Source organism: Lycium ferocissimum, unplaced genomic scaffold (genome assembly GCF_029784015.1).
Source record: "Lycium ferocissimum isolate CSIRO_LF1 unplaced genomic scaffold, AGI_CSIRO_Lferr_CH_V1 ctg51, whole genome shotgun sequence".
Classification (NCBI taxonomy): domain Eukaryota; kingdom Viridiplantae; phylum Streptophyta; class Magnoliopsida; order Solanales; family Solanaceae; genus Lycium; species Lycium ferocissimum.
Genome location: NW_026725865.1, coordinates 124,879 through 146,525, shown reverse-complemented (window position 1 = coordinate 146,525; position 21,647 = coordinate 124,879). Strand labels below are relative to the sequence as shown.

The 21,647-nt window shown below is 32.2% G+C and overlaps 2 protein-coding genes and 1 non-coding gene across 4 annotated transcripts; 2 read left to right on the top strand and 1 right to left on the bottom strand.

Moving 5' to 3' along the window:
* Positions 1 to 2,175: 2,175 nt before the first annotated feature.
* LOC132044715 (U11 spliceosomal RNA) lies at positions 2,176 to 2,300 on the bottom strand. Its single transcript, XR_009412244.1, has one exon. It is a non-coding gene; the product is annotated as a U11 spliceosomal RNA (small nuclear RNA).
* Positions 2,301 to 6,776: 4,476 nt separating this feature from the next.
* LOC132044659 (uncharacterized) lies at positions 6,777 to 11,529 on the top strand. The gene is made up of 5 exons (XM_059435167.1): positions 6,777 to 6,936; positions 10,298 to 10,412; positions 10,496 to 10,585; positions 10,803 to 10,901; positions 11,093 to 11,529. The coding sequence occupies exons 1-5, from the start codon at positions 6,869 to 6,871 to the stop codon at positions 11,195 to 11,197; spliced, it is 477 nt and encodes a 158-aa protein (XP_059291150.1). The 5' UTR covers positions 6,777 to 6,868; the 3' UTR covers positions 11,198 to 11,529.
* Positions 11,530 to 16,415: 4,886 nt separating this feature from the next.
* On the top strand, positions 16,416 to 21,525 carry LOC132044657 (WAT1-related protein At4g08300-like). Of its 2 annotated transcripts, none has more exons than XM_059435165.1 (7): positions 16,416 to 16,718; positions 17,541 to 17,603; positions 17,692 to 17,808; positions 18,714 to 18,948; positions 19,845 to 20,003; positions 20,220 to 20,371; positions 21,091 to 21,525. In XM_059435165.1, exons 2-7 carry the CDS (start codon positions 17,563 to 17,565, stop codon positions 21,236 to 21,238), a joined length of 852 nt encoding a protein of 283 aa, XP_059291148.1. In that variant the 5' UTR covers positions 16,416 to 16,718; positions 17,541 to 17,562; the 3' UTR covers positions 21,239 to 21,525. The 2 variants fall into 2 exon arrangements, with proteins under 2 accessions (XP_059291148.1, XP_059291147.1); XM_059435164.1 differs by having other exon boundaries at positions 16,416 to 16,901.
* The last annotated feature ends 122 nt before the right edge of the window (positions 21,526 to 21,647 follow it).

Below are 21,647 nucleotides of genomic sequence, written 5' to 3'. Positions count from 1 at the left end.
TGAGTGTTTGGCCAGAAATTAAAAAGCGATTTTGTCTTAAAATAAGCCCAAAATTAATTGGGCCCATTTGACTTAAATTTATCTAAAGAAATTATAAGTAAAACGTTTTTATATAAGCCAAAAAAATAAGTTAATTACCCCAACTTATTTTTTTTTGGCTTATAAGTTATTTCCAGCTTATAAGCTGTTTTTTTTAAGCTCATCCAAAGAGGCTCTTAAGCACTTTTATCTAAACACTTAACTTTTTATTTATAAAATAATTTTCAGTAATTAAAAAGAATTTTAAGTACTTATGCTTAAAAGTCATTTTTTTCCGTTAATCCAAACGGGCTCTTAGTGGAGTAATAGAGTTGAATTATTATTTTTTTTTAGAATGATTATTGATAGGGTTTATTATTGAGAAATTTTGGCGCTAATTAGAATTTACCTTACTGTTAAATTTTCGCGGGTCGTTGTTTTAAAGGCTTTTGGCGCGAAAGAGGAGGTAAAAGGCAGTGGACAGTGGTAAAAAAGGTATTGAGCTTTTTAATTGTGAAACGATGTCGTTTTGCCTTATTTAATATTATTAATGAAAAGGTGTACAAATTGTCTATGACTCATAAGGGATCTATTTGGCAGGGTATATAAGAATAATATTAAATAAGGTGTATAATTAATAATGCATGGATTAGTTATGTTGAGATTATTTCTTATTCACTATTTGGTTTGTTGTATTAAAAAAAAGCACGAATCACATGATTTCTAAAAAAAATATTTGTTTACAAAAATATCCTTCACATTTTTTTTTAGCTTTGAGGGACTTCAAAAGCAATTTTGTATTTAACCATGCTTATGCATGTATTAAAAGTCTTGGTATTGCTAATATTATGGTTTGCAATGTGTTAATTATACACAGGATAATATTAAATAGGGTGTATAACTAATAAGAGTACCAAATTAAATTAGTAATACACAAAGCTAATTCATATATTATTTTCTGTAATATCTCCTACCAAACAATCTCTTATATACAAGTGAAAATTGTACTCCACAGTACACGCGTGGAAATCTGATTTTATGAACCTCAATTTGATTAATTTTTTTTTTTGGTAAACAATCTCAATTTGATTGGATACGAATATATGTTACGACTTAGATAACACATCCCCTAATATAAATAAGTAAAATATCCAAATAATTTTAATGTTTGCGATTTATTTTATATTTGCTCCACTTTTACCTATAGGTCCATGAAAGTCCTATCATTATCATTTATCTTAAATATGCTCTTTCCAATTACCAGGAAAAAAAAATATGCTCTTTCCTACAGGAATTGATCAAAATTTAGTTGATAAAATGGAAGCCTCGTTGGGATATGTTTGGAGCTCTTTTAATCGTTTAGAGATATATATCTAAACAATTTCAAGTATTTAGGTAATACTACTGAAACTTTGTGAACAGATTAGTTAATAAAAAGGTAATACTACTAAAATTTGAATCTTCTTCCTTAAATTCACCTTCTTGTGACGAACTTCAATGTTAAATATATTAGTAGGCAAAAATTATAATTAATAGAAATGGAGGGCAGGCCAGAGAGCCAAGCCTATAGAGTTCCACACATTATGTCGAACATATGTCTTGATAGCCATACAGCAGAGACAGTGGCATATTTAGTCAATCAATCCAAACTAATTTTGGTCGGAATTTTTCTTTATTGTACCAAACCAGATAAAACAAAATCATTAATCGATCTTTAAGCAATTTGATTCGATACATTAGTTTGGTGTGATTTGTTGATTTTCTTTTATCATTTCTAAATGATATAAGCTGAACAAATGAATATTATGGAGGGTCCGACACATGAAATATTCCACATTAACAGGATCCCGAAAGAACCGCCGACTTATCCCAATCCCCCTGTAACCTATAAACCACGACAAATACTCTCGCCGTTCCAATTTAGTGTCTTGCTCTCTTTTTTAGTTTGCCAATCCCCCTGTAACCTATTTATATTTAATACTCTCGAATTTAAATATCCTATATGTTAAGTTTTATAAACACAAAACTCAGAGAACATTTTAATACATTAAATTCAAAACCACAAAATATATCTAACATTTTAACACATTAAATAAGCACACAAAATTTTCAAAGTTCCTTTATGAAACTTCCTAAAACAAAATATTAACTTAGAAATGGAGGGTCGGCCAGGCGAGCCAACCCTATGGAATTCCAGAAATTATGTCGGCCATATGTCTTGATAGCCATACAGCACTCACCACGCAGGTGAGAGTGGCATATTTAGCCAACCGACCCTTTTTAATCTTTCATTGAGTTACACCCTTTCATTTTATATTCAGCTATTTCTCTTACACTTTGCTATCTATCGATGTGGGAGTATTGGTTTTCCTTTTCCTCCCATGACATTTTATCAAACTATATATTAGTTTGTCTTTTATTTTTATTTTTATTTATCTGGTGTTTGGTATCCGCATTGAAACCTGACTATTTCGAGTTCGCATCACGTAAGACCCATTCAAAGGAAGCGCTTCCTACTAAGAATTTTTTCATACCTAGACTTGAACCCGAGACCTCTGATTAAAAGAGGAACAGGTCCATTCGCTGCACCACGTCTTTTGGTGGTATAAAGAAGTCACTAATTAAAGTGAGAATGTACATTAATAAATAGTTATTTACTCTCTCTGTTTCATAATAAGTGTCCATTTAGTCATTTTATTCTGGTTCATAATATGTATTCGTTTATTTAATCAAGACGAAATTAATTTCATTTCTTCATATTTGTTCTTATTAAGTGATAAGATATCAATTTGCCAAGTTAATAGTGATATGCAAATTTAATTAAAAGTAATTTATTCAAAATATCTATTTTTTACTGGAAGTTAGTATTTTATTAAGGAATGTGCTAAAGGCTAAGTGGACACTTACTTTGTACCGCATGGAGTATCATTTAGTAGATAAGAATGTATGTGAAGACATGTATCATGTGTTCGTTGAGTTGATATAAACAAAGTGCTACTAAATTTTTACTTGCTAATTAAACAGGGAGAAATAAATTTTTGGCCCTTTACATTTTTTTTTTAAAGTTTTATGACCTTTTTACAAGAGATCTTCATTTTTTACACATAAGAGATCTGAAAAAGATTTTTTTTTTCTATTCAAATTGTAAGAACCCAAGAGATCCTATTTCCTCAATTAAATGTTATTCATATCAATTTATATTACGTAGTTTAATAGACACGGATTTTTAAGAAGGAAACAATATTCTTGAAAGTTATGGTTTAGGAAACAATATTCTTGAAAGTTATGGTTGTCATCTATCTATATAAAGAAGTTCAGAGGTTTCTTGGATATACACCGAAAATACATCTTTTGATCTTCTACTTCAAAGTTAACCTTTTCTTTTGTTTTCTAGGCAATAGTTTGTGCAAACTCCAAACTTCCAGCCACTAGTGTAAGTGACATTGAGGAGCGAACCGGCTAAACGATTTGCACCATAGTCGATCCGAAATCTCTTTCAAGGGCAGTAGCTTAATTATTTGATAAGTTGGTTTCTTGTTTTACTGTTTCTAGATCTATTTTTACTAACATGTGTGATTATAATAATATATGTCCTTAATTAACCAAAATCGAAATTTTAAGTTAAATTTATTTTCAAATTTAGAACAATGTCAACTTTTTAACATGTGAGAGCCATCTAAGGCACCATCTGATCAGGATGTCTTTTTAAAATAGATGTTGGCTTATTGATAGGGTAAAGCTAGATTTGCAAATAGAAAATTATATATGGCATGTTCCCACGTTGTAACACTTGTTATCTTTCTTCATGGTGAAGCAAATATTGAACATGCATGCCCTCTCCATTTTCTTCCGATTATTTCTTAATTGTATATTGATCCGATTATTTCTTAATTGTATATTAATCAACTATCTAATGCTCAAGTTCCATGTTTTCCTCTTTTTGAAGAGCAACTATTTTACTCATATTATTTGCAAAAAAAAAAAAAAAAGGAAAAAAAAGACGTTTTCTCATTAATTTTAAGGTATATATTGATTTGTCTTATCAGTCTTTGAAAGTTCTCAAAAGTATATTTTTCTTCATCTTTTTCCGTAGTTTAGTGTTTTCGTGAGCTGCAAGGAAAGTTCTAACCAATTACCAGTCTTATCTTTGTCAAATATTTTGTTCTGCCTCCACACTAAAAGTAACAGAAAGAAGAAAATTAAGAAGATCACAAGAAAACAAATGAAAGTCTACCAAATTCAGTCAAGTCTTTCTTTAATTATGTTGTTTGTTCGAATACCTTTTGGCTGCTACAATAAAAAATATGCTATTATAGAAAACATATATAACATAACGTGAAAAGTAGATTTAAAAAAAAAATGGCTGAAATATTGTTATAAATAATGACTCTATAAAGAGATTTGACTGTATACCATAATGACAGCAGCAACATATTTCTAATTTAAATCAAACGGATTTAACCTTTAAATTTTTACCGTTAAATCTATTGTACTTTCAAAATTCTGACTTAGAATTTAATATTTATCAAAATTTAGTAAGTTTAGGTTGGACTGAACTTATTGAACAAGTCTCCATTAGATAGGTGGCTTTTAAGTTCTTAGTCTCTGCATTTATTTGAAAGAGTCCTTTTTGGAATATAGGAAGTATAATACAAATTTTCTAAAGTTTCGGGGTCCATATAGCACCCATTTAAAGACTTTGCTCAGAAGAAAATAAGCTAATTGTGATATAAAAAGTCTTTATGATGAATGGGAGTTTAGTTTTTTCTTCATCAAAGGTGATAGAGATAATTATTTTAAGTTAAAGAGTAGTATTATTTTGAAAAACCAACTAGAAAACAAAGCTAGAGAATTGACCAGTAACTCTATTGACATGTCAAAGCCAAATACATCTCTTCTTCTTCTAATATAATTAATTGGTATTCAAAAACTCATAATAGAAGTTTGAACATCAATTGACTGATATTTAAGAGAAAATTATATTTGAAATTAAGTTAATATAGAGTTTTCGAAAGTTGTATTCTATGTGGTTGGATATGAGAACACGGTTAAAGTTTTACAAGCAAAAGCTTTAAAAAAACTCTAAAAAATATTTTCTAAATTTCAAATTTCATATTTTAAGTTGAAGTTGAAATAATCTACCAGTTTAATACTCTTTAGGAGTAAATGAATATTTATTTGACATAATCTTTAAAATTATTTTATTTAAACAAGTTATATGAACGGACAAAGCTTAGTTACTTACAAGTCATTTTTTAATCAATCCAAAACTCAGAAAGAATTTCAGGAAGTAATTCCTCCGGATAAAAAAAAGTGTCCACTTAACCTTTTCTTTTTGAGTAAAAAAAAGTGTTCACTTATTAAATCAAGAAACAATTAACCTTGCTTTTCCATTTTGCCCCTATTAAGTGTGTGTGATCAAATCCCAATGCCTATTTAATTAGGGATAGTTTAGTCAATTTATATATTTTTTTCTTAGAGTGAGTAGTTTCTTAAGGAGTATGCAAATGACTAAATGAACATTTTTTTTTTTATCCGGAGGGAGTAAAAGGTTGGTTCAATGCCTTAAGATTAGTACATCTAACCACTTGACCCAGTTCGACTTTCATACCATAATTACTCCAATAAATAACTAAAGAAGATATATAGATCACAAATAGAAAAATACAAACAATATTTGAAATTCATTAGCTCAACCAATCAAAATTCATGATGTAGGACTCATTTAAAAAGAAAAACATTTATTTTTATTTTCAAAGCTCAAACTCGAGTTTGACATATTAAATTAGGAGTGACAGAGCTCATCTTTCTCCAATAAGAAAAGCAAAAAACTTCTTTTTTCCTTTTTCCAATAAGAGCAAAGTATTTATTCTAAAAAAGGAGCTGACAAATCGCTCACTTGCTGTTGTTAACTACTCGCTCAACCAATCCGCCACGTCACCAAATCATACATCACTTGACCAAATGCAATTGGTCCTTAAACGTGTACCTTCAACAATAGAGCGAGTACAAGCTTTTCTTGTACTCGCGAGCGTTTGCTCAAATAAAACTTCAAATACTCATAGCGCGGCATTGGAGGGAAAATACAAAAATTAAACCAAGCAGCCAAAATTTTGAAAAAGAAAATAAAAAATAAATTAATTTTATCTCTTTCCTGAACTGTACTTTTAGGGGTTGTTTGGTACACATGGCAAGAATAAATTGCAGGGGAAGATCGATGCATTAAGTTCCAAAGAATGCGCATTCGGGAGAGGACTGGATTACAAAGATTTATTATACGCAGTCTTATCCTACATTTTTGCAAGAGATTGTTTTCACGATTCGAATTTGTGACCTTCTAATCACATGACAATAACTTTATCAATTACGCCAAAGCTCCACTTCAACAAGAATAAATAGTCCAAATAAAAAATTAGTTCTGCGTTATCTCTTGTTTGGTTATTAATCACTGGATAAGTTATACTAGAATTAGAAATAGTACCGAGATTTTGTTATCCCTGTCAGATAGTGAAGCAATAGTACCAAAATTAGTCATATCTGAATAAAACAATAAAAATAACAGAAATATTTGTGAGATCCCAAAAACCCTTTTTTTTGCTAAATAAGTGGAGCTTATTTTTGTAAGCAAACAACTTTTCTTTAAAAATTAGATAATGCATGTTATTTCTAATCAAACAATCAATAAAAACAAATATGACTAATTGTAACATAACTTGACTTCAAACCAAACGAGCCCTTATATATTACCTATAAATGGAGTAAATAAATCAAACTGCAGTCCTGTGTTTCTCTCTCTATCTTCAAATCTCTTGTTATTTTCTAGAGAGAGAAAGCTTTCAAAGTTACAGTAATGGCTTTATTATCCTTCTTAGGGAGACTTCTATTTGTATCAGTCTTTGTTCTCTCTGCTTATCAAGAGTAAGACAACTCATCAGTAACTTAATTCAGATCTACTCTGTTTTTATTTTTATTTTTTTTAATTATGCAATTTCAATGGTTATACAAGTTTGTGTAGTAGTATTTGAGTTGCAATGAGTTTGTCAATAGTTGTGGTTTGGTTTGTTGTATGGTTTATAGTGCGCTTTAAACAAAGCTAGTTTTGGATCTAGCTGTATTTGTCAAGGGCGTCTCAATAAAATTATTGGCCTAAATTTTCTATGACCGATAAATGTTCTACTTTTTCTGTGTTTTGTATGCAGTTTCAATGTTTATACAAGTTTGTGTAGTAGTATTTGAGTGCAATGAGTTTGTCATAGTTGTGTTTTTGTTTGTTGTACGGTTTATAGTGCACTTTTAACAGAGCTAGTTTTGGATCTAGCTGTATTTGTCAAGGGCGTCTCAATAAAATTATTGGCCTAAATTTTCTATGACCGATAAATGTTCTACTTTTTCTGTGTTTTGTATGCAGTTTCAATGTTTATACAAGTTTGTGTAGTAGTATTTGAGTGCAATGAGTTTGTCATAGTTGTGTTTTTGTTTGTTGTACGGTTTATAGTGCACTTTTAACAGAGCTAGTTTTGGATCTAGCTGTATTTGTCAAGGGCGTCTCAATAAAATTATTGGCCTAAATTTTCTATGACCGATAAATGTTCTACTTTTTCTGTGTTTTGTATGCAGTTTCAATGTTTATACAAGTTTGTGTAGTAGTATTTGAGTGCAATGAGTTTGTCATAGTTGTGTTTTTGTTTGTTGTACGGTTTATAGTGCACTTTTAACAGAGCTAGTTTTGGATCTAGCTGTATTTGTCAAGGGCGTCTCAATAAAATTATTGGCCTAATTTTCTATGACGATAAATGTTCTACTTTTTCTGTGTTTTGTATGCAGTTTCAATGTTTATACAAGTTTGTGTAGTAGTATTTGAGTGCAATGAGTTTGTCATAGTTGTGTTTTTGTTTGTTGTACGGTTTATAGTGCACTTTTAACAGAGCTAGTTTTGGATCTAGCTGTATTTGTCAAGGGCGTCTCAATAAAATTATTAGCCTAAATTTTATATGACCTACAAATTTTCTACTTTTTTTTCAGTGTTTTTTATGCAATTTCAATGGTTATACAAATTTGTGAAGTATTATTAAGTTCAATTGAGCTTCTTATTGCTAAGTTTTGGTTTGCTGTATGGTTTATTATTATGCACTTTAAACAAATCTAGTTTTGGATCTAGCTGCATTTGTCAAGGGCGTCTCAATAAAATTAACACTTGTAGCGCGGCATTGGAGAGAAATGAGGAAAATTTAACCAAGCAGCCGAAATTTAAAAAGAGGAAAATAAAAAAGACATTAATTTTATTTCTTTTCTGTACTGTTATATATGACCTATAAATAAAGTAAATCAATCTGCTTAATGCAGTAAAAGTCTCCCTGTTTCTCTCTCTATCTTTGAATATCTCTTTGTATTCTTAGGGAGACTTCTATTTGTATCTAAGGGTGGCTCAATGAAATTAGTGGCCTAACTTATTCCAGATCTATTCTGTTTTTAACTCTCTGTTTCTGTGTTTTCTGATGCAGTTTAAGTGTTATTAAGTTGCATTGAGTTTTTCATGGTTAAGTTTCTGTTTGCTGTGTGTTTTGTTTGAAACTAGTATTTGAGGAGTTGGATCTAGTGGAATTTGGATGAACTAATTGTTTGGATGTTACATGTGTTACTACTACAGTTTTCTAGAACAATTAGTTGTTTAGTTGTATGAGGAGTCTAGTAGTTGATTTAGTAAGATATTCAGTTTCTTAGTTTTAGTAAGAGTCTTAATGCTTTAGTTGCAGGACAAGTTATTACTTTGTTTATCTGCCTGTATAAAGGCTTATGATTAATAAAAGGGAAAATTTCAGAAATATACAAGTTGGTGACTTACATTGCAAAAAAATAGCCCAAAACTTATATTACAAAAGTAGCCCAAAATATTCAAACATATACAAACACTTATACCAACATATACCAACACATACAAACATATACAAAGGCAGAGAGGGAGAGAGAAAGAGCGAGAGAGAGAGAGAGAGAAAAGTTTGGGTCATTTTTTGTAAGAATTAAAAAAATGGGTCAATTTTGGTAGCATTGTTGCCCCAATTAACATACAGTGTGATTTTCTCAGTTGAAATGTATGTGATCAAAGGAAGCTAGGGTTTTATGGTTCGAACTAGTATCTAAGGAATTGGATCTGGTACGATTGGATGAGCTAGTAGACTAGTGTTAGAATTGAAGTTCTAGAATATGATCATGTGGCTTTTGATAAGCTAACAGATCAATTCTACTCTGTTTTTAATTATCTGTTTATGTTTTTTTCTTGCAGTTTTCAATGTTTATGCAACTTTGTGTAGTATTGTTAAGTTGTATTGAGTTCATTATCGCCATGTTTTGGTTTGCTGTGTGGTTTAAAGCATTAGGGGAAGCTAGACTTCTCCTTGGTTTGAACTAGTTTCTGCGTAGTTAGATTGGATCTAATGGGATTTGGATGAACTAGTTGACTAGAGTTGGAACTTAAGTTTTAGAATTTACTATATGGCTTTCGATCAGCTAATTATTGAATTGCATAGAGTTCTCATCATTAAGTTTTGGTTTGCTGTTTGTTGTGTGCTTTGAACGATTTATAGTATCTGAAGAGTTGGATCTAGTGGGATTTAGATGAAATGGTAAACTGGATTTGGAACTGAAGTTTTAGAATTTGATTATATAATTTTAATAAGCTATTTTTAAAATTCAAGTAGTTAATGCTAATTCATTACTTTGATACTAAAGTTAAGACTGTTTGGTTGAATGAGTGCGTTTCTTTGTCTCCCTCTATGTATCAATCTACTTGAATATCTAGATTTACTTATATACTGCTTATAGATAATACAGTTTCCATGAAACCACCTCATTGATCATGACTTCTGTTAGTTTGCGAGAGTTGCAAAAAAGCTATTGCTTTGGAGGCTGAATTTTTCTTGAGATTTGTATATCCCGAAGGAAATTAGCTTAGAGGAGAAAATAGTCACACAAATGTTGTATAGATATTTATACTTGATGACAATAATCAGGCTCAATCATGCTACCCCTTCAACACGAATTCACGTAAATGCTTTTGGAAAGATATTAATTGATAGATTTGAATACCTTTCCAAATAGCAAAGCGGGCTGACATATGTAATTCAAATTTGCTTAAAATTGCTTATTTCTTTTTATTTCATACTTCTGTTTTAAGACATTGGAGAATATCGAAAGGTGATGTATAAGATATCACAAAAATTAACATCTTGAGTTCTTTAAATCTTAATTGCATAGATGCCTTATGTTTTATCGCTGTTTATAGGTTCAGTGAATTTGGGGTTGATGGTGGGTCAGCAGCAAAAGCACTAAAACCTAAGTTCGATGTTTTGTCAAAGCATGTCGCCACACATACTGGACTTCAAGTACCACATGTAGAGGTAGTTACTTGGCTTTTGCTTATTTGAATTTGGCTGTAGTAATTATCCCATTTGATCTATCTAACTTAAGATGTCATTTACAGATGAAACATCTAGTGTTTGGGGCCTTAATCATGAAGGGTCTTGGAAGCCTTCTCTTTGTCTTTGGTAGCTCTCTTGGAGCTATCATCCTGGTGTGTATTTTATTATTTGCTCAAATAAATTTTTGAAATTGCTTTAAAACTTATGTTGCTCGGACTCTCCAAAAATGCAATATTTTTGGAGGATCAGAAGTGCATCCAGTGGCATTTTTGAAGAGTCCGAGCAACATAGTTTAAAACAAGTGAATTGTTTGAACTTGCTTGTTTCATCTTGCTGACTGTATTTTCGTCTTGCTTTTCCTCAATGAAGGTTCTGTATCAGGCCATTGCTACTCCCGTTTTGTATGACTTCTACAACTACGATGTCGACAAGAAAGAGTTTGCTCAACTTATTGTCAAGTTTACTCAGGTAACCCAATGGATGCCTTGTTATATTTTTATGGGATAACCGCATTTTTGACCCCTCCGTTAATGATAAATTCTAATTTTAATCCTTGCAATATCTGATTGAGAACATTTAATCTTCAGTTAATTGAAAAATGTGTTTTGAATCGAAATTTTGCAAGTTTTTATTTAGTTGTGTATATTCTTTTTTGACAGAGCTTGGCACTCCTCGGCGCATTGCTCTTTTTCATTGGCATGAAGAACTCGATGCCCAAGAGATCTCCCCCGAAGAAGAAAGCCCACAAGACAAAAACAGTTTAAGGGATGAGATATTGAGAGATCGGTTCAATTTTGTTGCGATTAATTCGCAGCACGCCATAGTCCTTGAAGAGTTTCTTGTAAGCTTTGTATTTTGCAGTTCTATTTTGGTTAAGTTTCCCAACTTTTGTAGCTCGTTTTTGTTTTCTTGTTTTTTTTTTTTGTTTTTTGTTTTTTTTTTTTTGTGGCTGGAAATTTCACTCTTTAAATTATTTTAGACATCAATAGTACCAAAAAAAGGAGAGGAATATGAAGTTGATAACTCTTACATTCACTACTGACTTAGCTATTGCTCTTTACTGGATTTAATTTAATTGATAGTTTTGTTGATTTTACGTTCATGCTTTCTAATGGCGCTCTAATAAATTTGCTGCAATTGCTTTATTTTGGAATATATATGAATTTTTTGTACCAAAGTGGTATCATCCTAAGGTTGCAGTCAGTCCAGTCAATGCGGGCAAATGCATTTGGGTGGTGAGTGTGTGATGTCTAGTTTCATGACCATTTCATATAAAACATTAATGTATTAGGGAAGGTATACTTTTAATTATTTAATTATATTATGTCTCAACACATCTCTGATATTAAAGCCATCCTCATATAGTTCATAGATAATGTGCCCTTGAGACAAGGTGATCAAACATACTTGCGATAGTGTGATGTCTAGTTTCATGACCATTTCATATAAAAGATTAATCTATTAGAAGAAAATATATATTTTTAATTACTTAATTATATACGTCTCAACACGCTTGGGGTATTGAAGTTAACCTTGTATGATTCAGAGAGAGTGTGTAGTTGAGACAAGGTGATTAAATGGATTTGGGGTAATGAGTGTGATGTCTATGTTCACAATCATCTTGTATAAAAGATTAAGTAGTTAGAGATACGTTTTTAAGTAGATTATATTTCCACCTCAGATACAATAATCATAATTTTAAAAAAATTTAAACTTTTAGCATCAATTTTTTATTTTTTGTGTGTAGTTATCTTGTATGTGATACTTATTGACCCAACTAATTTAAATTTGCATCGCGTAAGATTCATTGAAAGATCGAGATTTTTCTTCATTTCCGATGCTTGAATACGAGACCTCTCGTTAAGAGTTGAGGGATTTCGATATCCATTAAAGGGGAAAACATCCTTTACCAGAGATACTTTCATTTTCAATTTTCGAGCCCGAAACCTCTGATTAAACGTGGAATAATCGTATCCATCCTAGCACACCCTTAGAGTGATAGCATCAAGTCTTTCAAGTAAATATGATGTCATCCATTGTTATTTTCTCATCTTCACCTTATCTTAAATTCTCCGTGTTTCACATTATTCTTCTGGTAATTCATCATCATCTAGCCAAGGAACAATAGCAAAGATAGTTGCTCATATTATATTTAGCTTTTGGGACTTCATGTTTTTTATAGAATCGGCATGTATGATCTTTTTTAATTACTGGCAACAGTATCATCTACTTTTTTTTAGTGCACACGTATAAAGTCAACAAAGCGAATTTCAAGCTTTTGTAATTCGTGTTGCAGTTAGTGTTGTTCTGAAATTCTAAAAAATGTTTAGAGAATACGTGCTTTCATAATGTCCATGGATTTAAAGTGTATGATAAAGAAATCCCACTCCATTGATACTGAGTAATACTCATATCTCGATGTTCGTAAATAGAGCCGTCAAAATAAGCTGACCCAATATATATATATATATATATATCACATGGACTATCAATTCAATTCGGTCCAATTCGTCATTTAATTAGTCATTGAGTTATTAAAAATAGGTGAATAATTCAATTTTCTTTGTTTTGTATCAGAAAAGGCACTTATTTTTTGCTATTTATGCAAAAGATCACTCAAGCCGATAAGTGATATATCCAATCACTTTTTAAATGACGTGATACTTGATCTTTTAAGCAAACAAATAGAAAACATTAAACCCAACTCCATTTTACCCCCCCAAAAAAAAAAAAAAAATCCTATCCGACCGAATTTTGATTACATTTACCTAAATGTACATTTATTCGTCAAGTATGCTAAATATTTCGAACATGATAATTGTGAAAACGTCTTGAGTGAAACTTTGTATGCAGAAACACTTATATAAACCAACATGGGTTGTGGGGGAATTAGGCCTGTGCACAAATCGGTTCAACTCGAATTTTCGAACTGATTCGAAGCAATTCGGATAATACAATTCGAATTTGGTGTACGAATTCAATTATAAATCATTATGGTTTTCCGGTTTGGATACGGTTGGGTATATATACGAATCGAACCGACTGAGAAACCGAATTGTGTATACACTAATAAATCACTACTGTAATACACTTTATACTATAAGGCTGTTCGGATCACTCATCACCCGACCTGTTCAAGTCACACTATCCAAATTCCACATACTCATCGGTGATACTTCTGGTGCTCAAAATCTCTTTTCTTTCAAGCTTCTGTTGAAAGAGACAAGAAGAATCAAAATTTGCTGTGCAGCCAACACCAATAGCAGAACACTGGTGTTCTCTGATTACTTATACAATAACCGGTTTATGGTATTTTCTTGGTAAATGTCTTGGTTATAACGCTGCAAATTCAGGATTTCAGTACTTTTGGTTATGTTTGCTTTAAAACTGAAATGAATATAGTTCCTTGTTTAAATTTTGAAATGAACAAACCATATTCGTGTAATCGAACCCAAATAATTAAAAAACGAATCGAGTTGGACCTAGAATGGATCGAGTTTGGATGATAATTTTAGAAAATCGAAATTTCAAACTATTGGGCTAAAACGGCCCAAAAATACTCTTAACATGATGTGATATTGTCCGCTTTGGGCTAAGCCCGCACGGTTTTCCCCAAAAGGCCTCACATCATTAAGAGTATCCAACTCCTTATAAGTAGCTCCTTTTTCTTTTCAGCTACCAATGTGGTACTTTGTTCGCACACCCAACAATTTCCCCCTCGAACTAAGTTCCACATGGCTCAATATCATACCACGGGTCAGAGATTCAACATGTCTGTGTGCCACCCACATCGTCAGAGTATTTACGGTCACCGAATCCCAAAGGCCGAATGCGTCTTTGCTATGGGTAAAGGTCGTAAACCGGCCCGTAGATGGGCAAAGGCACTAAGCCGGGCCCCACGCCACACTCCGCCATCTTCATACTCGTCCCGCCAAACCATTGGCTCTGATATCAGTTGTTGGGCAAAACGGCCCAAAGATACTCTTAACATGATGTGATATTGTCCGCTTTGGGCCAAGCCCGCACGGTTTTCTCCAAAAGGTTTCACATCATTAAGAGTATCCAACTCCTTATAAGTAGCTCCTTTTTCTTTTCAGCTACCAATGTGGTACTTTGTTCGTAGACCCAACACAAACTGATAATGGCCAAACTAGGCCTAGGTGGAATGGTTTCGAGTCCTTCCACCCTTAACTAGAAGTCTCGGGTTCGACCCCCTTGGAATGAAAAAAATCATCTTGGGAACGATACCCCCAGAAATGGGCCCTGCAATGCGTGATCCAAATTTAATATTTGGGCCACAATGCAGGGGGCAATTTGCACGATTGCCCCTATTTGGGGGTGGTCTTTAATTTTGCCTGTCCAACTGTTGGTCTTTAATTTTTGCCCTTCGCTAAAAATCCATGGGTTCCGGGTTCGAACCCCTGCTCAGCCAAAAATTAAAAAAAAATTCGCAAGGCAGAGTTTGGATTCGCAAGGCAAAATTTGTCTGCAAACTCTGCCTTAAGGTAGCATACTCTACCTTATAAGGCAAACTCTATCTTAAGGTAAAGTTTTGCCTGAACGCAGAGTTTGCCTTTAAGCATAAGGCAAACTCTACCTTAAGGTAGAGTTTGAATCCAAAACTCTGTCTTGTGAATTTTTTTTAATTTTTTTTTTTTAACTGAGCGGGAGTTCGAACCCGTGACCCATGAATCTTTAGGCGAAGGGAAAAAAATTAAAGACCAACAATTTGAGGGGCAAAAATTAAAGACCAGTGCCTGTGAAGGGCAATCTGGGCAAAAAAATAAAAAGCAGGCACCGAAAACCTGGTGGAAAACAAAAAAAAATGCTTATATATAATCGTGCATTAATTGCATGGAGTTAGAAGTTTATTAAGCAATCTATAGCATTGATCACACATGTAGCGTTGCATCTCTCATGCAGTAAATTGGCAAAAGAAAGTCTAAAACTCTAAATGCATGTCGTTTAGGCAGTTGTTTTGCTGCTTAATTACATTTGAATTTTGTTTAGGTAGTTCCTGTCAATTTAAGACGTTATTAATTCAATATATTTTTTATTTAATCATTATGTACTACTATTATTTATTTGAATCATGTTATTTTAAGTTGTCAGTATCACAAATTATATGGTTATGGGATTTTTGTATCATCCAAATACTATTCACTAACCCGATTTGTTTACTTTAATTTCATAAGTACTGTACCTATTTGTTCTTGGGTATATTAATCGCGCATCTAATGCTAATACGCTAAATTATGCAAAAGAATTTTAGGAGGCTAGAATAACTTAGACAACTACACATTTTTTTTTTTTTTTGCAATTTTTACAACAACAACAACATTATACCCAATGTAATCCCATAAAGTGGGGTCTGGAGAAGATAGAGTGTATGCAGACCTTATACCATGGTAGGTAGAGAGGATGTTTCAGATAGACCCTTGGTTCAGAGAAAAGCAAATCAAAGCAGTCCGGAAAAAGAATGATAAAAGTAAAAAAGCCATGACAAAAATACATTGACGGAGCCACGATAATAAGGGTACGATCGGTAGAACTCAATAATTTTGATTCAAGCTTTATATTTGTGTTAAAAAAATTCATTTAACATATAATAATAATCTATTCAAAACCTAATCGCTAAAGTAACTGTTGTTCAAAAACTATGAACTAAAATTTCTAGTTTTGCCTCTGATAAAAGCTTGCGTACAAATGATGAAAGACAACTTCCTATATAAAGGAGTCACTACTGTATACACTTATTATCATCTATGAAACAAATCTAGCATATCTCCTACACCACTAGATGTTTTTATTTCTTTCATTTTTTTTTTTTGCTTTCAAAATAATGTTTATATATCATCTATAGTACAATCTTACACTCCCATTCAAATATAATTGTCTCCATCCCTTAAATCTTCACTCAAAGTTATTGTTTATCTTTGCAAAAAAGAAGAAACATATTCTATATATCATCTACAGTACAATCTTACACTCCCTTTTTATTCCTTTTCTCATTAAGTATTCAAATATAATTGTGTCCATCCTTTGAATCTTCACTCAAAGTTATTGTTTGTCTTTGCAAAAAAGAAGAAATATATTCTATCCTTATGTTGGAGAAGTATCAAATTTTCACCACAAGAATTGTTTGATCAAGAACAAGATCCCATTCAATAAGAAATTGGAGGAATCGAACCCCATTCTTAATTCCACATTAATTGTCTATATTTACTGGTAAATTGTGGATCCTATTGATTAGTACTTTGTCAAAAAGGCCAATTTTGCAAAGAGGTGTATGGCTATGGAGAGATTCAAGCCTCACCTTCTTATGATTTTAACTCAAATTTGCTATACTTTTCTGTATTTCATAACTCAAGCTTCCTTCAATCATGGGATGAATCCTCATGTCTTCGTAACTTATCGACACATTGTGGGAGGTTTAGTTATGTTACCATTTGCCTATTTTCTCGAAAGGTACGTACGTATAACACTTGGCATAAGTTAAGGATTTTAGTTATATACGTTGAAAGTGTAAAAATATTCTTACACAACAAGTGCATTTTAATACATGCAGATTCTTTTTTTTTTTTTTGGTAAATGGGAAAATACTTCATTTCTTCGATATGCTAAAAACTTCATCTACTTGATTGCATCTTCCCATAGTAGCAAGTCCTCTTCATATGTTTCTGACCTTTTGCTCGAAAATTTGCATATTTATTTGCCTCCCTCCAGATATTTATCATAGGCACCTCGTTAGCTTCCGACAAGTAAATTTGCAATCTACAATAGCTCTAAGAGGGTGAAACTGTATGTCCTTATTGATCTTTGATGAACTTGACAATAGGTAGACAGTCTGTTTTCACTTCTAATTCTTCATATCTCATCTAGGCAGTAAATTCTTTATGTGTTTATGTTATATGCACTAACTATATATAGATTTTTTTTCCCACTTTCAATGCAATTAACTGGCTATAGGTTTTAAATTTCCATTTTATCCTTAATGACATGCTTTTATTAGTACAAATTAATAGCGTATTTAAGACCATAAGTTCTGAAAGACTTTCTCTCTTTTTTTTTTTTTTTTTTTTGAATGGTTTTGTTTCTTTTCTGCAGGCAAAAAAGGCCAAAATTAACTATGGCTTTGTTATTGGAGTTCTTTGTCCTTTCTCTAATGGGGTAATTAAGCTCAGCCAAACATCATTATCCTATTGAAATATATTTTGAGGAAAAATTATACTAACTTTTTGTCCTTAATTCATTTCAGAGTGAGTTTAACATTAAACATGTACTTTGTGAGCTTGAATTTCACTTCTCCAACTTTCGTAGCTTCTATGGTCAACACTATTGCTGCCCTCACCTTTGTATTGGCAGTAATACTCAGGTAATTTATTAATTAATTAAATCTTAACAACTTCATGAATACAATACATAAATAACAGTGAATAAATTTATAATATTAGTATTGCAATTTACATAATATTTAAAGGGTTAATAGCACTTTTGGTTCCTTAGCTACTGTAAATTCTGATTTTAGTCCTTGTGATATTTAACTAAGCAAATTTAACCTTCAATTAATTAAAATATCCACTTTTGATCCTTTTTATTGTGAAAATTCACTAAGTTATCATAATTAGTAACTATTCCACCTCTTAATTATTCATGTGTTATGTTGAGCTTGTACTTTTACTTCATATTTGATGGTAATATACTTCTAAAAATATTATAAATATAACATGTTTCCTACATAGATGGACCAAAATCACACATTTTAATTGCTTGATGGTTATATATATATATATATATATTGTCATACTGTATATCACAAGGACCAAAGTTAGAATTTACCAATAGTTGAGGGATCAAAAGTGTTATATATACTTAATATACTTAATTAGAAGGTTTTACTTTATATACCCTGGCGGTGTAATTTTTATTGCACTATTAGTGAATTTTAACATATGATACGATATTAGTTACCTTTTTATCAGATTAACAATTAATGTTTATCAAGAGATTTACCTGTAATTACCTAATAAGTGACTTGATTATGTAATCTTTTTATTTTTTTTGGCCATTACTACATAGCACTACTAAAAAAAAAGTGAATTTTCCATGAAATCCATTGGAAATTGGCTCATCGGAAAATGTTTTTGACAGACTTTCCATCAGAAATCCCTTAACGACTAGCCAATTTCTGAAGGGGAGATCGTAAAAATTTGCATTTTTTTGTAGCGAGGACTTAAACTCTAAAAAAACCCTAATTTAAAAAGTTGTCTATTATTTTAGGTTGGAAGTTGTTAATGTTCGAGACCCTAGAGGAATAGCAAAGATTATAGGAACATTGGTTTCTTTGGCTGGGGTTATGACCATGACATTGTACAAAGGAGCTGTTTTGAAGAACTTATGGCATCCTCTCATTTATCTTCATCAAGGAAACAATGTTGTGAAGGAGAATTGGGTGAAAGGCTCAATTTTGACTGTTGCTAGTTGCATTACATGGTCCATATGGTACATCATGCAGGTCCTTTTACCAAAATCTTGTTTATTTTTGAACTAGTGGTGTGTGTGTGCATATATATTGTTGTATGATGATACAGGGACCGCCCGACGCTCCATTTTGCATGTGTTTGATCGTACGGAGACGCTCGGGTGTTTGCTACTCCCTCCGTCCCGATTTATGTGATATTTTTTACTTTTCTAGAGTCAATTTGTTAAAAACTTTGAAGATAAATAAGATTAAAATTTATATATTTGAAAACTCATGAAAAATATTATAAGTTGCAAGTTCTCATATGAATTTGGTGAAAAAATACATCTTAAAATATTGGTCAAAGTTCATTCAGTTTGAATCCGATTTATGTTTGGAAGAGTTCGTTTGGCCAGGTTAGGCCATTGGGTGCCTATCACGACCGTCCAGTTGTGCGTACATACTCATTAGTAAGGCAATTTTAGAATTTGAAGTTTATGAGTTTCTACAACGATCTCAAGTTAATATACAAATATTAATAATTGGGTTGACAATTAAATATTTATAGATACTTAATGAATTATTTAATATATATACAAAATCTGGGCTACCGGGATCCAAAGGGACCCATATATTGTACTCTAGCTCCGCCTCTGCTCATTACTATTTCAAAGTGGAGCTCTTGTCTATTTCTACACTAGTTTTGCGCTTTAAACTATTGTATGATGGTATGGGGCCGCCCGACGGCCTATTTTACATGTGTTTGACGGTACGGAGATGCTCGTGTCTCCACCATAAGTTTTTATGTTTCTTGATTACATTGGGGTTAAGGGTTCACTTGACGAGGTTAGGCCATCGGGTGCTGACCTTCAGATTTGGGTCGTGACAAGTTCGTTACAGCTTCAAAGTAGAATTCTTTTCTCTACTTAGCTTACCCGGAAATTTTACAGGCTTACACATTGAAAAGATATCCAGCACAATTGTCACTGACTACATGGATGAGTTTTGTTGGAGCAGCCCAATCAGCTTTCTACACAGTCATAGTACAACATAATAGAGCAGCTTGGACTATTGGTTTTAACATTGATTTTTGGTCTACAATATATGGAGTAAGAATGGTTCAATTACCTCTGTAGTTAGTTTGCTCGGACTCTTCAATAATGCTGCCGGGTGCATGTCAGGTCCTCCAAAAATAGTACATTTTTAGAGGATCCGACACAAATACGACAACATTTTTGGAGAGTCCGCACATTATAGCTCTCTGAAATTTATTTGGCTGTGACAAGCTCTAACAATTTATGTCTTTCTTTTTTAATTTAAAACAGGGTATAGTGATCTCTGGTTTAGTGGTCTTTATTTCATTGTGGTGCACAGAACAAAAGGGACCGGTTTTCGTGACTATGTTCAACCCACTATCAACAATATTAGTGGCAATTTTAGCATACTTTGTTTTTGGGGAAAGGCTATATATGGGCAGGTAATAAACTCTTTCTTTGCTCTCTCTTTTCTTCTTGTGAGTGCGAAAAAGCAGTGTCGGATCTAAGATTTAAATTAACGTACTATATCCATGGCTTTTCGCCGTATATAATTTTAAATTTTTTCCCTTTTAGTATTTTTTGTTTTGTGTAAATTAGTTAGAAATGAACTTAAATGAAGCGACACTATGAGTGAGGATCCCTACCGCCGACCTCAATTTGCTTGTGAATGATGAATAATTGTAGTTTTATTGGGGAACCTTCATGCGCTAAAGGCCTATTCTCTCTGTTCCGCTTTGCTTGACGCTATCTCCTAATTAATTTGTTTAACAATTTTGTATTTCTTGAATGTGAAGCTTTTATAACCACGCGAATGTGAAGCTTTTATAACATGTTTAGCAATACAAGTTTCAAAAGCCTCATATCCACACAAATGTTATGACATATTTATAAAGACCACAAATTTCAAAAAATCTTGTTTTCTTTCTTAAATTCCCTGACAAGTCAAACAACATCAACAACAACAACAACAAAATAGGCCTCAGTCCCAAACAAGTTGGGGTCGGTTATATGAATCCTCACTGCTTCGTTTAAGCTCAGCTCATGTCACTATCATGACGAGTCAAACTATGCCAAATGAATTGTAACGGAGGAAGTAAAAATGAATGTACTCATTTTTATGTTCTAAATAATTAACCACTTGTTCTTTTTCAATTTTCAGCATCATAGGAGCACTAATAGTCATTGTTGGTCTTTACTTGCTCTTATGGGGAAAAGAAGATCCAAAATCAGAGACAAAGGATGAAGAAAAATGTTGCACAACCAAAATAGAACATCAAGAAGACCATATGATGCAGAAATTCCCATGAGAAAGAACTTCCACTAGCTAATTCCAAGGATACTAAAAACCCAAAACAACAACAATAGAGACAACTATATTTGAGGAGAAATTTCTGGTAAGGAGCGTGGCCCTTTAATGGACCGTACGTGGCTCGAATTTGAATTAATCGGACCGGTAGTTTTCGAATATTAGATAGTTAAATTAAAAACAATGAGATTCATATGTTACCTCAACATAAATCCATTTGATTCTTCTTGTTTTATAAACTTATAAAATATAATAAATTGCTTGGTGGTTGAGGGTATGACAAGAAAATTTTGTTTTCCTTTCCATTGCAAATGTATTTTAGTTGTATGAGTAAAAGAAAACATAGGAGATCCGTAAATAAAATGAAGAAAATCCTTATAAGATCATTTTCTTCTATATATCGAAATGGT